The 23455-nt window shown below is 50.1% G+C and overlaps 1 protein-coding gene across 1 annotated transcript in view; it reads left to right on the top strand.

Moving 5' to 3' along the window:
- The window catches only part of RASGRF1 (Ras protein specific guanine nucleotide releasing factor 1), a 103120-nt gene that overhangs the window by 24517 nt on the left and 55148 nt on the right, over window positions 1–23455 (top strand). The window contains exons 3-6 of the mRNA XM_018066540.1: window positions 5175–5322; window positions 10108–10200; window positions 12724–12977; window positions 22241–22320. Of these exons, the coding sequence (XP_017922029.1) occupies window positions 5175–5322; window positions 10108–10200; window positions 12724–12977; window positions 22241–22320 (575 nt within the window). The remainder of the gene's footprint in view (window positions 1–5174; window positions 5323–10107; window positions 10201–12723; window positions 12978–22240; window positions 22321–23455) is intronic.

The following is a 23455-nucleotide window of genomic DNA, read 5'->3' as shown; positions in this document are numbered from 1 at the left end:
ACAGAGAAGCCTGGTGGGCTATAGACCATGGGGTCGCAAAGAGTCAGACACAACTGAGTGACTAAGCACAAGGTTTTATGGTCACCAAAAGCTAAGACCATCTGAGTTCTAAACCGGATGCTGCAGGAATGTGCTGGTCCTGTCTTTTGTCTGGGCCTTGGTTTTCTCTATAGACTGAAATTCTCTGTGCTTGGATGTGCAGATTCTTAGCCGGCTCTTTCCCTCCTTCCCATCCATGTGTGCCCCTCTCTGGAGGGATTCACTGGGCCAGGCGGGTAGAAGAGCAGAAGGAGAGTGCATGCAACAGAGAAAACGGGGGCTTCAAACTGAACGGACTCTTCCTAGGTTTGGGGAAAATGATGGGCTTGGGGGCTGGGGTGTGGCCCCAGAGCTAACAATCCCCAGCAGGGCTGAGTACTCTCAGGGAGGATGGACACCCAGACTCACCCTTTCAAGCAGCAGACCTTTCTGGCTCCTCTTGGGAGCAGGGACCAAAGGCCTTATATAGACAAGAGCTCAGCAAATGTCGAGTACAAGAATGCAAGGATGGATGGACGGAAGTTGGATGTTGAGTGTATGTGTGGGTGGTAAATGATGGATAAATGGATAAATGAATAATAAATGAAAGATGGCTAAGTGGTGAAAGTGAAAGTCACTCACTTTTACTTTCAAAAAGTCGTGTCTGACTCTTTGAGACTCTATGGAATTCTCCAGGCCAGAATACTAGAGTGGATAGCTGTTCCCTTCTCTAGAGGATTTTCCCAACCCAGGGAACAAACCCAGGCCTCCCACATTGTAGGTGGATTCTTTACCAGCTGAGCCACCAGGGAAGCCCAGATAAGTGTTAGAAGTATACATAAAGGGGACTTCCCTGGTGGTTCGGTGGTTAAGAATCTACCTTGAAATGCAGGGGACATGGGTTTGATCCCCAGTTGGGGAACTAAGATCTCACACACACAGGGGCAACTAAGCCTGCGAGCCAAACTAGAGAGTCTGTGTGCCGCAGTGAAAGATCCCGAATGACCCAACAAAGATTCCTCCTGCCACAACTAAGACCTGACACAGCCAAAGAAATTAAAAAAAAAAAAAGACAGTAGTAAACGGAGAGCGGATGTGAAAGTGAAAGTGAAGTCGCTCAGTCGTGTCTGACTCTTTGCGACCCCATGGACTGTAGACTGTCAGGCTCCTCCGTCCATGGGATTTTCCAGGCAAGAGTGCTGGAGTAGATTGCCATTTCCTTCTCCAGGGGATCTTCCCGACCCAGGAATCGAACCCAGGTCTCCCGCATTGGAGAGGGGATAGGGTAACTATAAATCACATGATGCTGGTGCGAGCATAAAAGTGGTTCAACCACTTTGAAAAATTGTTAGGCAGTTCCTTTAAAAGTGAAACATATACCTACTCTGTGACCCGGCAGTTCCACTTCCTAGTATTTATCTCGAGAGAAATAAAAAACATCCACAGAAAGTCTTGCATGCAAATTTCCTTAGCAGCTTTATGCACAATAGCCCCCAAACTAGAAATAGCTGAGGTGTCTATCAACAGGCAGATGTAGGAAAGAACCTTGATACATCCTTGTGATGGAATACCGCTCAACAATAAAAAGGAACCCACTACAAATATGTGTAACAAAACAGATAGCCAGGATGTGGAGTGGAAGAGCCAAACACAAGACAGTACACGCTGTCTGATTCCTGTTACCTGAAATTCTAATAACACAGGCAGAACTAAGCTGTGGTGACAGAAATCCAGACAGCAGCTACTTCTGGGGTGTGGACTGATGAGGAGGGGCACGGGGGAATTCTGGGGTGTTGGGGATTTTCTTTATCTCAATCAGGGCATATGCATTTATCCACTTCAGTCAAACTGTACATTTACGGTCTGTGCTTCCCATTCCCAAATTCCCCTCAAATTTGTAAAACAAATTATGTCTATTAGCGTGTTTTAGTTCTCTACTGCTGCAGAACAAATGACCACAAACTTAGCAGCTTAAAATCATACCCGTTTCTCTCAGTTCTGTGGTCAGAAGTCTGGACTGAGACTTGGCTGTGGTCTCTGCACAGAGGTGATGGGCTGAAATCAAGGAGTCAAACTTCTGACCTCAAAGTTCTGGAGATGTGTCTGCTTCCAAACTCACTCCTATTGTTGGCAAGAGTCAGTTTCTTATAGGAGCGCATCCCTGCTGGCTGGTGGGCAGGGAGGGCTCTCAGCTCCATCCTGTAGCACAGCAGTCTGGCATTCCGTGCCATGTGGTCCCCTCCATCCTTGAGCCAACAGTGATTCACCAAATCATTCTCCAGCCCCAAATCTCCACTCCTTCTGTGACCAGCCAGAGGAAGTTCTCCATTTTAAGAGGTTCATGTGGGGCCTTCTCCAGTGGTCCAGTGGTTAAGACACTGCCTTCTAATGCAAGGGATGTGGGTTTGATTCCTGGTCGGGGAGCTAAGATCTGACATGCCTCAGGGCTGCAACTAAGACCCAGTGCAGCCAAATAAATATTGCATAAATTAGATGAATAAATAAAATAAAGGCTCATGTGATTAGGTAAGGCCCACCTAGAGAATCTCCCTGTCTTAAGGTCAGCTATGCCAAAGAGTGGGTGTCCCAGGTGACTCACTGGTAAAGAATCTGCCTGCCAGTACGGGAGGCATGTTTAGATCCCTGGGTCGGGAAGATCCCCTGGAGAAGGAAATGACAACCCACTCCAGTATTCTTGCCTGGAGAATCCCATGGACGGAGGAGCCTGGCAGGCTATAGTCCGTGGGGTTGCAAAGGGTTGGACACGACTGAGTGAGCAACACATTCACAGAGGAGCACCGTCTGACCCTTTTCTGAGGGAAAGTTTCATTTTCAAAGAGAGTGGGAAGAGGGGTTGGAAGAAGAGAAAGGAAAGACCAGAAGTCCCAAACCAATGCTGACTCCTCTATTCTTGCCAAGGCCACACTGGACTCGGACACAGGCTTTTTTGCTTTGGGCCAGCACATTAAAGGGGAAGATAAAAACTAGCCTCTGAGGCTACAGTTAGGCTGTCTAAGAGAGGTGGTCATTTTGGCCCATGAGATACCTGCAGAGAGACAGTGAGCTGTCCCTGGCTGGTGTCGACCCAGAAGCTATGGCCACTCAGAAGCTCTTCAAGTCAGATGCTATGCGGATGGACAACCATAGCACAGACTGAAGGGCTGAGAGAAGCCAGCAGGGTCCAGTCTGGCACCGAGCGTGCAGGTCTAGACGCGTTTGCAGAGGCATCTTTAATTTGTGGACCAGGTTGCCTGGCCCTAGGGTTTCCATGGTGGTCTGGAGGGCTACAGTCCATGAGACCATAAAAAAGTCGGAGAGGACTGAGCGACTAACACTTTCACTTTGACACAACATGGTAGAAACAAGGTATGTACAAAAATAAGCACATAGTATAGGAACAGGGACAGCCACAATGTCCTCTGCCACTGTATGCATAGTAGTCTAGTATTATGGGATGCCTCTGGGCTATGTGTCTGTACAGCGATGTATAAAATGCAACACCAAGTGTGGCTTGTGGTCTGGAGCTCAGTAAGGAGAACTAGATGGAAACCAGACGGCCACGTGGAGAGCTCAGACCCGACTCTTCAGGAACTTGGTGCGATTCCAGCTCCAGCTTCGACGCTCAGTGACTGTCAATCAGGGGGGCAAGTCACTTCCCCTCCCTGGCCCTCAGTTTCTTTGTTTATAAAATGAGACAGTTGGCCTTTCGTGATTCCTGAGTTTCCTCCCAGCTCTGAGAATCTGTGAGTCTATAAAGACGGTGCTGCACAGAAGTGCAGATGGACCTAGCGTGTGTCATACAGAGTCAAGTAAGTCAGAAAGAGAAAAACAAATTTCATATAATATCACTTATATGTGGAATCTGGAAAAATGGTACTAATGAACTTATTTGCAAGGCAGAAATAGAGTCACAGATATAGAGAGCAAACTTATGGACACCGAAGGGGCAGGAGCAGGGGGAGGAACTGGGCGATTGGGATAGACATGTATACACTACTATGTATGAAACAGATGACTAACGAGAACCTGCTGGACAGCACAGGGAACTCAACTCAGGGCTCTGCGGTGACCTAAAAGGGAAGGAACTCCAAAAAGAGGGGATATATGTATACATATGGATGAATCACTTTGCTGTACAGCAGGAACTAACACAACACGGTAAAGCAGCTATACTCCAATAAAACATTTTTTTTAAACAGAAAACTGGGGGAGGAGGAGGCAAGGGAGGCAGGCAGTGAAGACAGGGGAAGGGAAGAAAGGGAGGCAAAAACAGACCAAACCGTCCTGCCAGTAAGACTCCAGATCCCAGTTCTGAAGTACCACTAAGAACAAACTGACGAAGGCTCTGAATTTTCACACTGGTAGAGAAAGGAGGAGAGACCAGCGGTGTGAAAACGGAGTCCTTCCTGTTCTCGACTGCATTTCCTTTGCAAGTCAAGATAATTAAGCCTCTTGGGAAGTTGGGAAAACATTAACACCTGATATTCTAGTTTAAGTTCATTATAAGAGATGTACCAAAGCCTTATTTTAACCAAAGAGTTCTCTCTTGTAGCTTGTCATTTACCTCTAGAAGGGGATGGGGGAGCAAGCATGGAGCTTTGATTTGAGGATCAGGTGTTTTCCTCTAGGCACGGGCTCCAGGTCCTCTGCCCCCCCTCTGCCCCTGGCACCCCCCTGAGGAGAAGCTGCCAGCTTTTCCCGCCACCCCTCCCCACCCCTTCAGAGCACCGCTGCGCAGAGCCTCCTCCTCTGACACCATCAAGGGACCAGTCTCCACTGCCCACCGCCTCCGTTACATAGCCCCTCTCCTAGAGCAAAGCTGTTTCCCTGCCCTCAGCCTCCTGGGATCCTCATCTCCATCCTGGGGGCTTGTAGGGAAGCAATTATTGTCCCATTTTGCCATGAGGGTCTCCCCCATAAGTTCTCAGGGACTTAAAGAACTTGTGTGAAGTGGCTTCTGAGTTTGTGACAAAAGCCACTGTCTCTAAGCAGGCACACCACTAACCAGCTGCATCCTGGGAACCTGGTAGGTAGGTCAGTAGATTCCGGACTGAACAGTGTACCCTCAATTTAAGTGGGAGGTCACTGGTGACCCCAGAGAGGCAGCCGGCTCCTGTGGGTGCAGTGCCCTACCTGCCCTCTCCCTCTCTCCGCAGCTACCGGACCCTGGCCACGGAGCACGAGGCGCTGATGCAGAAATACCTGCACCTGCTGCAGATCGTGGAGACCGAGAAGACGGTGGCCAAGCAGCTGCGGCAGCAGATCGAGGACGGGGAGGTGGAGATCGAGCGACTGAAGGCAGAGGTGACCGCAACCCTGGGAGCAGAGGAGGCTGGCCGGGGATCCCGGCCTCCAGCCTCACACCCGTGCTCCCCAGGTTCAGGGAGACACAGGGTGGGCAGGAGGGACCCGCTCCCAGCAATAGCTGTGCCAGCCCCAAACTTAAAATCAGTGATGCTGGCCCAGTGGAAAGGTCGGGTGGTCAGATCTGGGTTCAAAGCCCACCTCTGCATCGTAACAGCTGCAACCTGAAGCAAGTCCCCCAGTCTCTCTGCACCTTTGTCCGTGTTGTTGTTTAGTTGCTAAGTCATGTCCAGCTCTTTGTGATCCCGTGGACTGCAGCATACCAGGCTTCCGGGTCCTTCACTATCTCCCGGAGTTTGCTCAAACTCATGTCCTTTGAGACAATGTTGCCATCCAACCATCTCATCCTCTGTCCTCCACCTCTCTTCCTGCCTTCAATCTTTCCCAGCATCAGGACCTTTTCCAGTGAGTCAGCTCTTTACATCAGGTGGCCAAAGTATTGGAGTTTCAGCTTCAGCATCAGTCCTTCCAATGAATATTCAGGGTTGATTTCCTTTAGGATTGACTGGTTTGATCTCCTTGCTGCCCAAAAGACTCTCAAGAGTCTTCTCCAGCACCACAGTTCGAAAGCATCAATTCTTCGGCGCTCAACCTTCTTTCTGAAGAATAGGCTTTTTATCACTAGCTGACAAAGTTGTGAAGATCAAGTGATGTCACTGATTGGCAAGCTCCTGGTTACTCTGCTGACAACCACATGGACTAAGGGGGCGGGTGTGGGGCCAGAGCGTGGCTGGTAAGTCCTCAGAGTGTGGGCTCAGGCTCAGCTCCAAGACAATCCCTTCCTTCTGCCTGCCATGGCCGTCTGGAGGCTGATTAAGTCTTCTAAAACTTCTAGAACTAGTCTTCTAGTCTTGCTAGGTTAAGTCTTCTAGATCTTCACTACTCAAAGTATGATATGGCCCATCAGAAATGCAGAACCTGGGGTCCCACCCATATCCCGAGTCAGAACCTGCACTTTAACAGCATCCCCACAATTCTCATTTACCTGAGAGATGCTGACTCTCAGCCCTTAGATGCCCCTCGCCAGCTGTTCAAACCTCCACACGATGATCTGATCGCCTCTCACGGCCTCATCTCACCAGGAGGTCACAATGTGTGTGTTAATTGCTCAGTCATGTATGACTCTTTGTGACCCCCATGGACTGTAGCCCACCAGGCTTCTCTGTCCATGGGATTCTCTGGGCAAGAATACTGGAATGGGTTGCCATTCCTTTCTCCAAGGGATCCTCCTGACCCAGGGATTAAACCCCGGTCTCCCACATTGTGGGCAGATTCATTACCATCTGAGCCACCAGGGAAGCCCCCCAAAATGCAGGAGCATCAATTCTTCAGTGCTCAGCCTTTTTTATTGTCCAGCTCTCACATCCAAATATGACTACTGGAAAAAATCATAGCTTTGACTATACGGACCTTTGTAGGCTACAGTCCAGAGGGTCCCATAGAGTCGGACAAGAGCGAGTGACTAAGCGCACATGCACAGGGAACTAGATCCCACATCTCTCTAGACAAGATCAAAAAACTTAAGGAAAAAAAAAAGGGGAGGAAGAACTGAGCTGTGTGGCAGCTATCTGAAAAACAAGGAATTACAAAGGTCTTAGTAAAACCTTGGCAGGTAACAAAGAGGAAAACACCTGGGTTAATTCCACCATGAATGACTGCTCTGACTAAATGGATTCTGGACTAAAGACACTGCCTCTTGAGAAGGGAGCAGGATGGGGCAGAAGCTGATGCACTGTGTCTCAAAATTGGGGTGGCAAGCGGGGTTTTCCTCTGATGGATCAAGGAAGCCAGACCACCGGTGGCGACTGGGCAGGGTCCAGCAGAGACACCTGGCTTTGAGCCTGGTCAGGCAGCCGAAGCTAAACTCTAGTCGGTGAGGTAGGCATGAGCCAAAGTCCCCACTCTGCGTGGCCTTCATCTACAAGGGTCAACTGAGCAGACCCTGGACGTCTAGCAAGCAAACCGAGGTCCAAAGCAGAACCATCTCCAGAGGAGACCCACCAGGGTCAGAGAAAGGCTGCCTCCGTGGGCTCACCTGACCCTCGCTCCAGGCAGAGATGGGCCACAGCCCAGGACTTGTGCGGGGTCCCAGGCTTGCAACTCCCGCACTAGAGCTCTAACCCCCACCCCGGACCTGATGATCCTTGAACAGAAGCTCCGCGGCTGCCAGTGGTGCTGTGCATGCAGCATAGCGCCTGACCTAATTGCATCTATTTTTTGCCCTGGTCCCTGCTGAGTGCATGTCCTGGAATGCCTCTTTCTGAGATAAGTGCCAGGTTTAAATACAGGACAGACACAGACACACACACACAGCACACGCACACACACAATCCCCCATGCTAAAGAAAAAAAATGGTTCCACATGCAAAGCTCAAAAGTGGCAAAGAAAGCGGAAGGTGATAATAATCAGGTCAAATGTGGGGACTGACTGGGCATTCCTGCATCTCTCGGCTCTCTAAGAGCCTGCCTGTGCGTGTGCGTGTTCACATGTGTTCCTCAGCCCTTTAAAATACAGATCAAAGAACCAGCCTTTATTTCACTGTGCAGATGTTCCCAGAGAATCGAAAGAAAAGGTGGGGGGTGGGGGAGAAGGAAGAAAAGCCTGTGTCGGTGCTGAATATGTCTCAGTTAGATATTTTCAGCCGCTCTTCAAGCATAGGCTGGGGTAATTTTAGCAACCCGCGAGTGGAGAGCGGGTAACTGTTCCATTTTGCTTTCAGAGTGCTCAGTTCGCTCAATTGTGAGAGCCCATTCATTCTGCAGTTCAGCAAGTGGCCTTGAGGGGACAAAGCCACGTGCTCTGAAGAGGAGTGGAGGCTTTGTGGCGGTGTTTGTGGAGTCCCCTGGGCTGTGTGGGGCTCAGTGACTGTGGCGTTTTCCTGTGATTGAGGTTTTTGTCGCTGCTGTGGTTCTGACCCTTCTCTAATTGACTTATTTCTGTCACCACTGAATATCTGTCAGCCACCAACCCCACGCTAGGCACCCGGAACCCACAAATGAATGAAATGGTGTGGTCCTTCCCCCACAGATACCATAGTCATGATGGAATACACAGGCAGTATCAGCATTTTCGGGCTTCCCACATGGCACTAGTGGTAAAGAATCCGCCTGCCACTGCAGGAGACCAAGAGACACGGGTTCAATCCCTGGGTCGGGAAGATTCCCTAGAGAAGGAAATGGCAACCCACTCCAGTATTCTTGCCTGGAGAATCCCATTGACAGAGGAGCTTGGCGGGCTACAATCCATAGAGTTGCAAAGAATTGGATATGACTGAACTGACTTAGTATGCATGCATGCCAGCATTTTCACGGGAAAGTTCGAAGCCCTGGGAACCCTAGTGAGGGATCCCCAACAGAAACTTGCAGACTCTGGGATGGCGTGAAGGAGCCCCACCAGGGAGGCTACACGGCTAGCCTGTCCACCTGAGGAGTGCCTGAGGCCCCCAGCCACAGTGTGGCTTAAGGCACCTCTTCTGGGCGACACCGTGTTGGCTTTATTCTTGCAGCTGGGCAGACCTGTCTGATCCCAAATCTGGCAAATATAGATTCTTAGATCAGCTCCAACGCTCGTTTAAAGGGCTGTTCCATTTTTCTAGGCCAGCAGTTCCCAGGCTGTGTTCCAAAGAGAGCTCCAAGTCAGAGAAGTCCTTCAGGGTTGTCCCGGGAGGGGACAGGCAAGCCAGCAGTGCTTCCAACTGAAGTCCTGCTGGGGTTCCAGGACAGTTTTGTTTGAAAAAACAAAGGGACTACCCAAGTGTCCATTGATGGATGAATGGATCACAAAATAGGGTTTGTACATACAATGGATGTCTTCCCTGGTGGCTCAGCAGTAAAAAATCTGCCTGTCAGTGCTTGAGAACAGTTGGATCCCTGGGACAGAAAGATCCCCTGGAGAAGGAAATGGCAACCCACTCCAGTATTCTTGCCTAGAAAATCCCATGGATAGAGGAGCCTGGCAGACTATGGTCCATGGAGTTGCAAAGAGTCAGACGCTACTGAGCAACTAAACAACAATACAGTGGATATTACTCAGCCTTACAAAGGAAGGGAAGTCTGACACCTGGTCTGACATAGGGGAACCTTATGCTGGTGAAATAAGGCAGACACAGGTAGACAAATACCGTCTGATTCCACTTAGGCAAGGCACCTAGAGACATCAGATTCACAGAAAGTAGAACGGTGGGTGCCAGGGGCTGAGAAGTTAGTGTTTAAATGGGGACAGAGTTGGGGAGGATGAGAAAGTTCTGGAGACAGATGGAGCAGATGGTTGCACAGCAGTGTGAATGAACTTGATGCTACTGAGCTGTGCACTTAAAACCGGTTAAAACAGTAAATTTTATGTTACATCTATTTTACCACAATAGAAATTTGAAGATAAAGGAACTGAAGGTTTAGGAAGTAAGGAAGATGATCACAGATTTGGACCAAAGCTCCCAGATTACAAAGGGATTGCCTGCAGCCCTGAGGGTGCCCCGCCCAGGGTCACTCAGAGTCAGATCCCGGCTGCCCTGGACCCTGGTGGACAGGCACCAGGTCCAGCGCTTACTCACAGATGTCTGGCTTGTAACCTCGGGCGGACAGGAGCTGCAGTACCTCTGGCCTCATGGAGTGCGTGGGAGGGCACCTGCCCACCACGCTGCGCCTGGTGGTACCTGGAGGGGTGGGACTTCCGCCCGCTGCCGCAGCCCCCCCACCCCCAGAAGCTGACCCATGTTTCTGTTGCAGATCGCATCTCTGCTCAAGGACAATGAGCGCATCCAGTCCACCCAGACCGTCACCCCCAACGACGAAGACAGTGACATCAAAAAAATCAAGAAGGTCTGTACCGTCCCTCAGGGCTGGCGAAGCTGCCCCGGTCCTCTTTAGAGAGCCCCACCCCCGGCACAGCCCCGTGTCCACCTGCTGTCCCACTGCTCCCAGTGTGGCGTTCCACTTCCACTCCAAAGGCAGAACCAATAGCCCTCACCTCTGACCGGCACCTCCTCAAGCCTTTTCTTTAGGCTGTCTCTGTGAGGTAGGGTCGTTCAGCCCATTTGATAGATAGGAAAACCCAGGCCCCAAAAGATGAAAGAGTGGATTGAGCCAGGGCAGGAGCCCAGGCTGTGAGACTCATAGCTGCGAGCTTTCCTCACGACCCTGGGCAGCCTCAGTGAGACTCCAGGCCACTCTTCCATCCTCCAAACCTTGCGTGCCTGCCCGTCCCGCCTCACCCCAGCCACTGTCCTGCAAACACTGCCTCTCCCAACTGTACCCTTCAGTCCCCAGCAGAGGTCAGCATGGGGAACCGACCTCTGTGACGCACCAGGGTTGGTCCAGCTGGTTTTACTCTGTTGGAGTCCAGGAGGGGTGGACATCTCAGGGGGTACCAGAAAGCTGCCCAGTGGCAGGGATACTGACCAGCACCATGGCCCACCCTGTGCAGGGGAAGAACATGGTCTGTGTTTGCAGCTGGCCAGACTTGAAGCAGGGGAGCCTGACTCACCCTAAGAAAAACAAGTGAAACCAGAAAACCCTCCTTGTCAAGAGCATAAAAGGACCCCAGCACCATACAGACCAGAAGCTGCAAACTGGCTTCTCACAGGCCAAGTTCAGCCTCCCAGTGTGTTTGGGGTTTTTAGCCCATACGGTGTTTTTCCCCCCTTTTTAATGTGTTGCCGGTGCTATAAACGCTAAACATTTCACATTAAAAAAAAAAAAGTCTGTATTTCTGGTTACTCAGAAATAGAAAGAGCTAACATCCCTTACGCACTTTCCATGTGCCAGACACTATTCTAGGAGATGTATGCAGATTAATCTCTTCCGAACTGAGAGCCCTCTGGAGTTTGATTATTGTCTGCATTTCACAGATGAGGGTACAGAAGCCCATAAGGGCAAAGTGCCTTGCTCAGGTCACACACCCAGGTATTAGCAAAGCGACATTTAAACCCTGGCTACTGAGCTCCAGAGCCCTCATCTTCGGTCACTGGGACAGACCATCTCTTGGAAAAGCAGGAGGTCTTGCAGCCCCAGGCCTGCCTCCTGCCCACAGTGTTTGCTGGCTCTAGACCAGGTGCCTGCCCACCTATGATCCATAGGACCCCCTGGTACCCTATGGACATTGGGACTTGCCACCAGTGCCACCAGGGATCTGAACCAAGCCCTACCCACACAGGGATGCGTTGGCCTGCCTTCTCTTCCGTGGCCCCACTGGACTTCCCGCCCCATTTTGACAGCCATTCTGGTGGGAACATTTTGTTAAGTCCAGCTGAAATGCACTGTCCTCCTTTTATTGTCACCTTTCTGGGGCCTCTGAGCAAGCCCCTCCCACTTTATCCAGAGAGGCCTCCTATCTTCAGAGAGAGCTGTTGTGGCGAGGTCAAGCCGCTCCTCCCCACCTATGATCTACATGCAGGACTGCCCAGGGCAGACGGCCCTGGCCACAGGTCTGCACTCAGAAGGCCGCACTTGCTGTTCATGGCCAGTGCCCTTTTCAGCTGAGAGGATTTTGATGAACACCTCAACAGGCAGCCCCTGGATCCCCAGGATCCCCTCTCCGACCCAGCACCATGCAGCACCTTTGTTCCTGGGGCCCTGGGCCCTCCCCGTGCAATCCCTGAGCTTGCCCACAACTCAGCAGCAGGAATGGTGAGGAGCCTTGACTGGAAGCATACAGATCTTCACACAGTCCTCTGAGTCTGGGAATCAAGGCCCTTCCCAAGTTCTCGCCAAAACGAGGCCAAGCCAAGCAGCCCAACTCAAGTCACCATGTTCATTTCTCCCCGCAGAGGCAGAAGAGAGCCTCTGGCGACTGCTGATGAGGTCCAAGCATGAGATGAACTCATCTGCCATATTCAGTTCAATGTGATAATCGCCCTCTGTCCAGACAAGCTTAAACTGAAACTTCAGGGTTCTCAGGCCAGTCATTAGATGAGAAGTGTGAGCTCCACCTGGCACAGCCTGGCAGCTCTCTCTTCTCGAGGCCCCTCCCATGGTGGGGACTTGGAGCCACATTTTCCCTCCGTCTGGGGATGCTACCAGAGCAACCTGGGGGACCTGGTTTGAACACAGAGGTCTGGGGTGGGTCCTGGGGTTGGCATTTCTAACAGAATCTCAAGAGATGCTGAAGCTGCCTGTCTGGGGACCACACTTTGAGTCCGGCCATCATCTCCTTAACTTCAGGGCACAGATGGAAAGTGGACATAGAGGGCCCCGAGGTCACGCCCAGCACCACGCAGGCAGGGGCACCAGGCCTACCTTTGCCTGAGCTCTTTCCCTAAGCGCAGGGGATGACAGAGCCTTGGTCCTGGAAAGACCCAGGCAGCGGAGGCTGATGGGCGGCTCTCCCCCGGTCTCGGCGCCCAGGTGCAGAGCTTCCTGCGGGGCTGGCTATGCCGGCGCAAGTGGAAGACCATCATCCAGGACTACATCCGGTCGCCGCACGCAGACAGCATGCGCAAGAGGAACCAGGTGGTGTTCAGCATGCTGGAGGCCGAGGCCGAGTACGTGCAGCAGCTGCACATACTGGTGAACAACTTCCTGCGCCCGCTGCGGATGGCCGCCAGCTCCAAGAAGCCCCCCATCACGCACGACGATGTCAGCAGCATCTTCCTGAACAGGTGAGCACCTGAACCTCAGTCCCTGCCCGCACCCATCCCCACCACCAACCACCACCGCTGCCTCGGAGCACTTGGCCAAGGCAGGAGGGGGGAGCTTGGCTAGCAATGAACTTGACTGCAAGCTCTCCTCTAGTTCCCGCCAAGTGAGGAGGAGGAAACAGCCCAGAAAGGAAGGAGGCCGCCCGAGGTCTCGGGCCTAGAAGCCAGTGTTCTGACCCTTACCGGCAGGATACAGACAGAGGCCCACAGAGTAGATGTCTAAACTCAGGGGTTCAGCTGGGGCAATATCGGGAGACGTTTTTGATTGTCAGAACTTGGTGAGGGGGTTGTGGGAGGAGTTTGCAAGTAGCATCTAGTGGGTAGAGGTCAGAGATGATGCTCAACATGCTACAGTGCACAGAGCAGTTCCCCACCCCACGCCCCGACCCCAGCAAAGAATTATTCCACCAGAAATAATCGTGCCAATACCCTGGTGGTCCAGTGGTTAAGACACCGAGCTCCCACTGCAGGGGGTGCAGGTTTGATCCCCGCTCAGGGAGCTAAGATCCTATGCGCCAGAAAAAAATCAATCAATAAAAATAACCAAGCCAAGGTTAAGAAACCCTGGATTAAATGTTTCCTGTATTGAAAGATGGGTTCATTACCACTGGCACCACGTGGGACAAGAGTTGAATTAAATGTTTACAAGTTATAAATCAAGCTACAAAAAACCAAGCTTGTTCCATTCCTCTATCTTAATAGCATCGTCATAGTGATCAAGAAACAGGTCTAAATTTTTAGAATTTTCAGGCTCATTAGAGTTCAGCTTTGTACCACGTTACCTACATACCATATGAAAGTGGTTCAGTTCAGTTCAGTCGCTCAGTCGTGTCCAACTCTTTGGGACCCCACGAATCGCAGCACGCTAGGCCTCCCTGTCCATCACCAACTCCCGGAGTTCACTCAGACTCACATCCATCGAGTCAATGATGCCATCCAGCCATCTCATCCTCTGTCGTCCCCTTCTCCTCCTGCCCCCAATCCCTCCCAGCATCAGTCTTTTCCAATGAGTCAACTCTTCACATGAGGTGCCCAAAGTACTGGAGTTTCAGCTTTAGCATCATTCCTTCCAAAGAAATCCCAGGGCTGATCTCCTTCAGAATGGATTGGTTAGATCTCCTTGCAGTCCAAGGGACTCTCAAGAGTCTTCTCCAACACCACAATTCAAAAGCATCAATTCTTCTGCGCTCAGCCTTCTTCACAGTCCAACTCTCACATCCATGCATGACCACAGAAAAAACCATAGCCTTGACTAGACGGACCTTAGTTGGCAAAGTAATGTCTCTGCTTTTGAATATGCTATCTAGGTTAGTCATAACTTTTGGTCTTTTAATTTCATGGGTGGAATCACCATCTGCAGTGATTTTGGAGCCCAAAAAAATAAAGTCTGGCACTGTTTCCACTGTTTCCCCATCTATTTCCCATGAAGTGATGGGACCAGATGCCATGATCTTCGTTTTCTGAATGTTGAGCTTTAGGCCAACTTTTTCACTCTCCTCTTTCACTTTCATCAAGAGGCTCTTTAGTTCCTCTTCACTTTCTGACATAAGGGTGGTGTCATCTGCATATCTGAGGTTATTGATATTTCTCCCGGCAATCTTGATTCCAGCTTGTGTTTCTTCCAGTCCAGTGTTTCTCATGATGCACTCTGCATATAAGTTAAATAAGCAGGGTTACTTTCCCAAATGGTGACCTTGGGTGTTTGTGTGAGGTTGGTAGTGCCTCAAAAGGCTGAGCTGACAGTTGCCCTTCTGCTGTCCACCTCTTTTGAAAAGGGCAGTCTTAGGAAGTGGCTTAAAGGAGCTTTGTGGTAGCCAATAAAATGGCGTAAACTAGCTAAAAGCAACAAACATAAAAACATCAAGAGTGCTATTTACAAACGATTCTCATCTAGGAATTAAAGTAAATTATATGTGCTCCGGGTTATTTGTTCGGCTGCACTTCCTTTAGCATAGTCATCGTTCAGTCACTTCACTAGTTCCAGCTAGTGTTCTGCAGAGGTGTTTGGGACCCAGGGTCACCTCCCCTAGGCCCTGCTCTGCCCCTTTACCTGCCAGGGTGCTGTAGCAAGTTTAAGGACTTGTGTGTCACCCAGGAGGAGATGGGGAAGCCAGTGGACGCGGGTCTGATTCTAAGAGGTTGAGCTGAGATGCTGAAGGTGGCTGGGAGAAGGACCAGGCTGACCTCATGGATGTGGAGGAGATGTCAGGGTACAGGGACACAGTGGAGGTGGGAGCAGAAGGAGGGGAGCGGCTTCTAGCCTCAGAAAACCTTGTAGAAACTGAATCACTGGGCCTTACAAAGTTGCTTTATTTTAATGTATTTGCTTGGCTATGCCGGGTCTTAGCTGCAGTACGTGGGATCTTCTCGTGACATTCAGGCCCTTAGCTGCAGCATGTGGGCTCTAGTTCCCCAACCAGGGATCGAACCTGGGCCCCTGAATTGCAAGCACAGAGTCTTAGCCGCTGGACCAGTTGGGAAGTCCTGAACATGACTGCCTTCTTATTGTTCACACCTCACTGCATGATCCACTGTGTGCATGGGACAGTATAAGTGTCACTGTCTTAACCACTTTGCTTTGTGTGAGCAGAGACCAGTGTGATTGATTTTTTCATTAAAAAATAGCAGCACTTCACAGCTTCTGTGCATGACTGAATGTTCTGGACTGCCCTCACCACATTAAGCTTTGCAGGGCCGGCTTCATGCCAGGCTGTCTGAGCACTTGGCCTGAGTGATTTCCGATCCTGGGAGATGCCCCATCAGGCTGGCATCAGAGCTCAGAGAGGTGATGGATAGGACGTGCTCAGGGTTCCAGTGGGCTGTGACTTTAATTCAGTTCCGTTTTACATCAAGGCCTCTGCTTGCCCCTGCTGCCCTATTAAATGATGGGCTGGATCTTTGCTTACCCCCATCCTCCTTTTCCCCAACGCGTGCTCATCACAACCCAGGTCTTGGCACGCACCCCCCACCCACCCACTTCTGCACTATTGAGAACTTTCTGTTGCGTGTGAGCCCAGCCTCCCCTCTTGCTGCATAAGTGCTGTGAATCTCTGGGGTCTCCCTGCCTTGGACCACAGCACAGAGGTCCGTGTGTGCCACAGGCCAAGGGCAGAGGCTGCCAGCCCACTCACTAGAAGGTGTTTCTACACGTGACTTCCCCCTGGGTTTGCTTTCAGGCCAAAATGAATTCAGTGATTCAGCCACACTGGAAACCTGATGCTACTTTGGTGATTTCATTTGCCGGAGCTCCTTAAAATAAGTCCTTGAGAAGAAAGAGGCCTCTCTCCAGGCTGGCAGATTCCTGGAGGGTGCTACGGAACGGGGGAGGGGGTTAATTGTGTGCTTTTACAATAGCGGAGGGTGGAGGAGAGGGGAGGAGCAATCTTTGAAGTAAACACCTGCAGCAGGTTTTGTTTACCCAAGACAATGAGCGCAGAGACTTGGACTGTTTCCCTTTAATAAAAACATTGCCCGGCAACATGTGCTGGGAACCACAGGCATGGCCCCATGATGGGAACATCCTGCCCGGGTGACAGATGGTTGGTACCTTGATGCCACTCTGATTGATTGGCAGTGGCTGGGAGTCCCGGGCTGAGAAGGATGGTGAGGCTCCATGAGGGAGTATGCTGCCATCCATTCGTCACGTCTGCATGGGCTGGGGAGTGAGGAGGGACGGGTAGAGGGCAGGGCAAGAGTGAAGAGGCCTGGTTCTGCCCTCCTCCTCCTGCCCAGCCCTGTGGATCTGAGAACGGCTTGGGTGAGTCACACTCCTTTCTGGACTCAAGAAGGGAACCAGGAAAAATGAGCGCTTCCCAAGTAGACAGGTTGCTTCCTCTCCCTCAAATTCTCCCCATCCTACTGTCCTCCCTGTTTTCCTTACAACAGCTCTCTCCTACTCTTCCTTCATGTTTTTCTTGGATGTCTCCCACCACCCCATGCCCCTTGTTCCCATTGGCTTCTCTTCCCTGGTTGTGTGTTTCCAGGGCCCTCTTTTGTAGCATTCATCACACTTAAATAATGATTTCTTTTGTGTTAGATTCCCTGCTGCCCTGTAAATAAGCTGTGGGGAGGGATACGGCCGTAGAATACAGTTGCCCTCGCTGTGCACTGCGCAATTCAGGGACAGCATTCGCATAAACTAGGTCTCAGCAGAGTTCTTCTGTCAAGGGCCAGATGGTAAATATTTTAGACCTTGCGGGTCAGATGGTCTCTGTCTGAAGCATGTGGACTTAGGCAATCCTAATGATCGGTTGAATGGGTGTGGCTATGTTACAGTAAACCTTTATTGATGGACGCTAAAATGGTAATTCTATAGAATTTTTACTTACCATAAAACACACTTTTGATTTTTTTCAACCATTTAAAATTATAAAAGTCCTTCTAAACGTGAGGCTGTACAAAAACAAAAAGTGGGCCAGCATTCTGGATGGCAAGATTCCATGTCATAAATATGTCATTTCACCCAAGACATGCTATAAAGTTAATAAAATTGCAATTGAAGTTCAGCCTCACAGAGTGATTTTAAAGTCCATCTGAAGGAATAAATACATGTAAATTGACAATCATGTTCTGAAAAAGAAACAATGAAAGTAACATTTCCTACATTAATTAAAATACAGTATAGCCTTATAAATATATTAAAAGTAACAAAAACAGCCTGACACTATTGCCAGAACAGGCCAATAGACCATCAAAGTAAAATAGAAAGTTCAGAAACAGACTTACACATGTTTGAGAATTTAGTAACAATAAAGTCAGCTTTGAAAAGCAGGGGAAACAGCTGGAGTATTGGATAAATAAAATGGGGCAGTTGGCTAACCAAACTGAGAGAAAGATTACATTTATATCTTTTATTCCCAAGCAACACCAAAGTAAACTGGAGTTAAGTATTTTTAAAATCATTTATTTATTTATTTTGGCTGCACTAGGTGATGAGATGGCTGGATGGCACCACGGACTCGATGGACGCGAGTCTGAGTGAACTCTGGGAGTTGGTGATGCACAGGGAGGCCTGGCATGCTGCGATCCATGGGGTCGCAAAGAGTCAGACACGACTGAGTGACTGGACTGAACTGAACTGAGGTCTTCATTGCTGCGTGGGCTTTCTCTAGTTGCGAACGGGGGCTGCTCTCTAGCTGTGGTGCTCAGGCGTCTCTTGTGGTAGCTTCTCTCGTTGAGGCTCCTGGGCTCTAGAGCACAGGCTCAGTAGTTGTAGCACATGGGCTGTGTTGCTCTGAAGCATGTGGAATCTTCCAGACCAAGGATCTAACCTGTGTCCCCTGCATGGCAGGTAGATTCTTAGCCACTGGACCATGAAGGAAGTCCCCTAGTTAAGCGTTTATATGTAAAAAAAAAAAAAAATAACAGATGAGTGCGTATGCAGTCTAGGAGTGGGAAAAGATGTGCTCAAAGCAGAAAAAAAAAAAAAAGATAGAAAATGGTGTACCTCATGGCAAAGTAGAAAAACTTTCAGTTCAGTTCAGTCCAGTCACTCAGTCATGTCCGACTCTTTGCGACCCCATGAATCGCAGCACGCCAGGCCTCCCTGTCCATCACCAACTCCCGGAGTTCACTCAGACTCACGCCCATCGAGTCAGTGATGCCATCCAGCCATCTCATCCTCTGTCGTCCCCTTCTACTCCTGCCCTCAATCCCTCCCAGCATCAGAGTCTTTTCCAATGAGTCAACTCTGCATGAGGTGGCCAAAGTACTGGAGTTTCAGCTTTAGCATCATTCCTTCCAAAGAAATCCCAGGGCTGATCTCCTTCAGAATGGACTGGTTGGATCTCCTTGCAGTCCAAGGGACTCTCAAGAGTCTTCTCCAACACCACAGTTCAAAAGCATCAATTCTTCGGCGCTCAGCCTTCTTCACAGTCTAACTCTCACATCCGTACATGACTACTGGAAAAATCATAGCCTTGACTAGACGGACCTTAGTCGGCAAAGTAATGTCTCTGCTTTTTAATGTGCTACGACTGAATCTACTTAGCAGCAGTAGCAGGTTGGTCATAACTTTTCTTCCAAGGAGTAAGCGTCTTTTAATTTCATGGCTGAAAAACTTTAAAAGACACTAAACACAAAATCAGTGGAAAACAGCTGAGAAAAAAAAAAATAGTCTGCAGTGTAGATGTCCGATTTTACACTTAACATGAAGAGTTAGTTTAAAGTAATAAAACTGAAAATAGTAAATGGACAGGACTTGGCAGTTCTCAAAAGAAGATGTTCAAATGGCCAACACAAAGGAAAAATGGAGCCCTCATCAACTGTGTTTTTATAGTTCCAGTTTATCATATTCCTGCTGTGCTACTCTCCCAGTCCATGCCCTGTTGGCATCTAAGAGGGTGGGTTTCCTCCCTGGTGTTTCCTGCAGCCATATAAGGGGGCTCCCTAGCAGTGGGGCCCTGAGTCTTGCTGTCAGTGCTTGGGGTCATTCATCACCGCCTGGCTCCTCAGGAAACCCTGATAGTCTTTCTACCTCCACCCTCCCCCACCTCAGGGCCCACGTTCACCCCTCTGTGCACTGCCATGCACCCCAGACCCGTATCATTTGAATTTTCCAAAGGATCTTCCCATGTGGATGACTAAACCTCTTCAGATTGGCATGGTGCCTGTTTATCTGTTCAATAACTAGTTCAGGGGCCATGGACAGGCAGAGTTATCCTGGTCACAGGTGCATCTGTTGCAGACCCGCTGCCTGAAAACTGAAGATGACTTCAGCCATCAAATGGGGCCCCCAGTCCAGAAATCACTGTGTCACCACCCCTAGGGGCCTGTTCTCTTGGGACTTCAGGGAAATGATAGTTAATTCACAGTAATGACTGGACCACAACTCAGGAATGAGAACTCGGAATGTTTCCACTACCTTGTTGTTCAGTAGCTCGGTTGTGTCCCACTCTTTGCGACCCCCATGTACTGCAGTAGGCCAGGCTTCCCTACCCTCTACTATCTCCAGGAACTTGCTCAAACTCATGTCCACTGAGTCAGTGATACCATCCAACCATCTCATCCTCTATCATTCTACTTTTGCCTTCAATCTTCCCCAGCAGCAGGATCTTTTCCAGTGACACCTTTTAAAGGCCCCCTGGCCCCAGCCCTCCCTTCTGAACGTCCTGGGGGTGTGATCAGTACAGACTGCTCTGCAGAGCCCAGGCGCTGTGTTCTGTTCTCTTACCACCACCCTCCTCCTCTCAGCTCCCTCACCCCTTTTTCTCTTGCAGTCTTTCTTTCTTTTCTTTCCCTCTTCAGACTGTGTTTTCCCTGCAGAGTGGGGGTGCTCAGGGCATTCCAAACCCATCTGGGGTCCAGGAGCCCCATGCCACTCAGGCCTTCCGTGCACGTGAGGTCCAGGCCCCTCACTGGCCTCCTGTGCCTCGCAGCCCAGGGGCGACCCCCCAGCGCCTTCCATCCTTTGCTCTTGTCCTGAGAATGAGACCTCACGGTGGTGGGGGGTTGCCTTCAGGGCACAAACTGCTGAGAGAAGGGACAGCACCCAGTGACAGCACTCCAAGCTGGAAAACACCAGGGCCTCACCCAGGGCACTGGGAGAGCCTGGGGAGGGAGCAGAGAGTGTTGCCATGGAGGGGTGGTGATACGGCAGAGAAAGACAGAGAATGTTCCAGGGAGAGGGGAAGACAGGGCCCAGAGGCCCAACTCCTGGGAGCTCACACTTCCTCTCTGGGACTCATTTTCCCTTTCCATGAGTGGAGCGCATGTTCAAAAAAAAAGAATTTTTTTTGGCTGCACCACAGGTGGGATCTAGTTCCCTGACCCAGGATTGAACCCCATGCCCCCTGCTTTGGAAGTACAGAATCTTAACCACTGGACCACCAGGGACAAGTCCCCACACTTTGGCATATTTGGTTCTTTTGCCTTGCCCTGTGATTCAAGGCAAGCCCAGACATGCTGGGGAGACCCCCAGGTCTTCAGGCTGTAGGAGCCAGGGTGATGAGCAGGAGCAAGGGAAGAACAGGAGGAGGGGGGCCCTGCAGGATGGAGCAGAAATTGGCCCATCTCTTGGGTTCTCTGTGTTCTCACAGATTGGCTGTTCTCTGGAACCAGCCAGTTGGGGAGCAGTGGGCAGAGAAGGGGGGTACGGGAGTGGGGCCATGGCAAATGTGGCTGTCTGGGGAATGCTCTGAGGCCTAATGAGACTATGTGCACCCCCAGCATTCCAAGTGATGACAAGGCAGGCACTTTAGAGACTCTGGGTTTCTGTCCTTTCCTCTTTTTTTTTTTTTTTTCCCTTTTCTAATATTTATTCAAAAAGGGGCTGGTGGAGAACTAGCATTTGCTGAGCATCACTCTGCTCCAGTAGATGCACATTTCACCTCCGTGTTTTCCGTGGAAGGACCTGTGGTTCAGAGATGTTAGGCATCTTGCTCAGGGTCACACTGGTGGGAAGGGGCAAAAGGCAGCAGATCGAGCCTCCATCTGTGGGTCTCAAGCCCTAGCTCCTGTCATGTCCTCATAACATGAGGACTTTTCTTCTGAGTGGCTTTTCCTCTGAGTTCTTCAAAGCCCTAGCTTCCTCTAGCATCCATCAGGGGCACCCTCAGCCAGCAGGGACTTGAGGGAGCTAGGGAAGCCAGCAGCCAGAGCACTACCCTTCTCAGCCAGCTTGACCCGCATTTGATTGCATGCTGAGAAGAGCCCTTCTGAATTGTACGCTCTGCTGTCACCATCCTGAAATACACTTTATTTTTTTGGAGACCATTTTTTTCTTAATTTTTTGTTTTTTCAGCTGTGGTGGGTCTTCGTTGCTGTACACAGGCTTTCTCTAGTTGCGATGAGTGAGGGCTGCTCTTCACTGAGGGTCACGGGCTTCTCATTGCAGTGGCTTCTACTGTTGCGCAGCACGGGCTGTGTGGCATGCAGGCTTCAGTAGTTGCGACTCACGGGCTCTAGAGCACAAGCTCAGCAGTCGTGGTGCTCCGTGGCATGTGGAATCTTCCCCGACCTGGGATCCAGCCAGTGTCCCTTGCATTGCAAGGCGAATTCTTAACCACTGGACCCTCAGGGAAGCCCCATCCTGAAATTTTTAACCATTTTGTTAACAAGGGGCTCGCTTATTTGTTTTGCATTAGTCCCCACAAATTACATAGTCCATCCCACTGAACTGGTTTTCAGGTTAAGTCACCTGAGAAGATTTCCTTAACTTGTGGGAGGGGACGCTTGGAGGGACAGGATGTCCTGGCCTGAGCTTAACCCTGTGCTTTTTCTTGCAGCGAGACCATCATGTTTTTGCACCAGATCTTTTACCAAGGCCTGAAGGCCCGCATCTCCAGCTGGCCCACGCTTGTCTTGGGTGAGTAGCAGCCCTGGCAGGGGTCCTCTGCCCCTCCATCCCCACCCCACCTGGGAAGTCCATCTACAGTGGCCACCCCTCTCCAATCCCAGCTGGCAACACTTTTGTCCTTGCAGAATGTACCACAGGGGCCCTTTAAAAACTCCCAGAAACCCTCAGAGGGCTCAGAGGAGGAAAAACAAATTGGCAAAAGCTACATTTCTGGGAGGAAGTGATATATTTTTAGTTTATCTGTTTTTCTTTTTTAAAAATAAAATATATGTACCCGTTTGAGAAAATTCGAGAATCCAGAAAAGAAGGAAATGGTTAAAAATATCAGCCATAGTTCTGCTTCCCAAAGATAACTACTGTAAACACTTGGGTTTGTTTCCTTCCAATTCTTTTTTCTATGCATAGATCTTGGTGTTTTTTTTCCCATTTTACATAATTGCAAACATACTGAATATAGAATTTGAATCTTACTGTGGGTTTTTTTTTTCTACTTAACATTATTGCATAAGCACTTTCTCAAGCTGAAGAACGCTTTTTGATGACTGTGTAGTGCTCCAGGGCCCTGTGAATCTGCCACCGTCTACTCAGACATCTCCCCCTTCTTGGCTCTTAAAGATGCTCTGCCTTTCTGCTGTTACTAGAAACAATCGTGTCTACATGTGAGGTGGTCTCCATATTAGAGAGAAGTTCCCTGAGATAGGTGTCCAGAGGCTGAATGGCTGAAACAAGGGCGGTGGACTCCCCACTCAGTACCCACCGTCACATTTCTCTCCAAGTCCTCACTCCTGAGAGTGATGTTTAGGAGTGCCTCTCGCATCTTGTCTCTCCCACCCTGGGTAGCATTTTCCTTCCACCTAATTCAACAGGAAAAGGTGAGTGTTGTGTCACTTCTGCTGTGGAGTCAAGGGAAAAGGCTCAGGAAGGTGAAGGGACCACTGAGAGAGGAGAGGCTTCCCTGCCCACAGGCCAGGAGACTTCCACGGGGAGTAAACACTATTTCTATTTTTCTCAGGTCAAATAGACCCATTTTCTCCAAGGTCAAAAGAAGAAGCAGGTGACTCAGTGGTAAAGAACAGGCCTGCCAATGCAGGAGACACAAGAGCCGTGGTTTGATCCTTGGGTCAGGAAGATCCCCTGGAAGAGG

Source organism: Capra hircus, chromosome 21 (genome assembly GCF_001704415.2).
Source record: "Capra hircus breed San Clemente chromosome 21, ASM170441v1, whole genome shotgun sequence".
NCBI classification, from domain to species: domain Eukaryota; kingdom Metazoa; phylum Chordata; class Mammalia; order Artiodactyla; family Bovidae; genus Capra; species Capra hircus.
The sequence above is the reverse complement of the archived record's forward strand: the minus strand, read 5'-3'. Positions and strand labels throughout refer to the sequence as shown.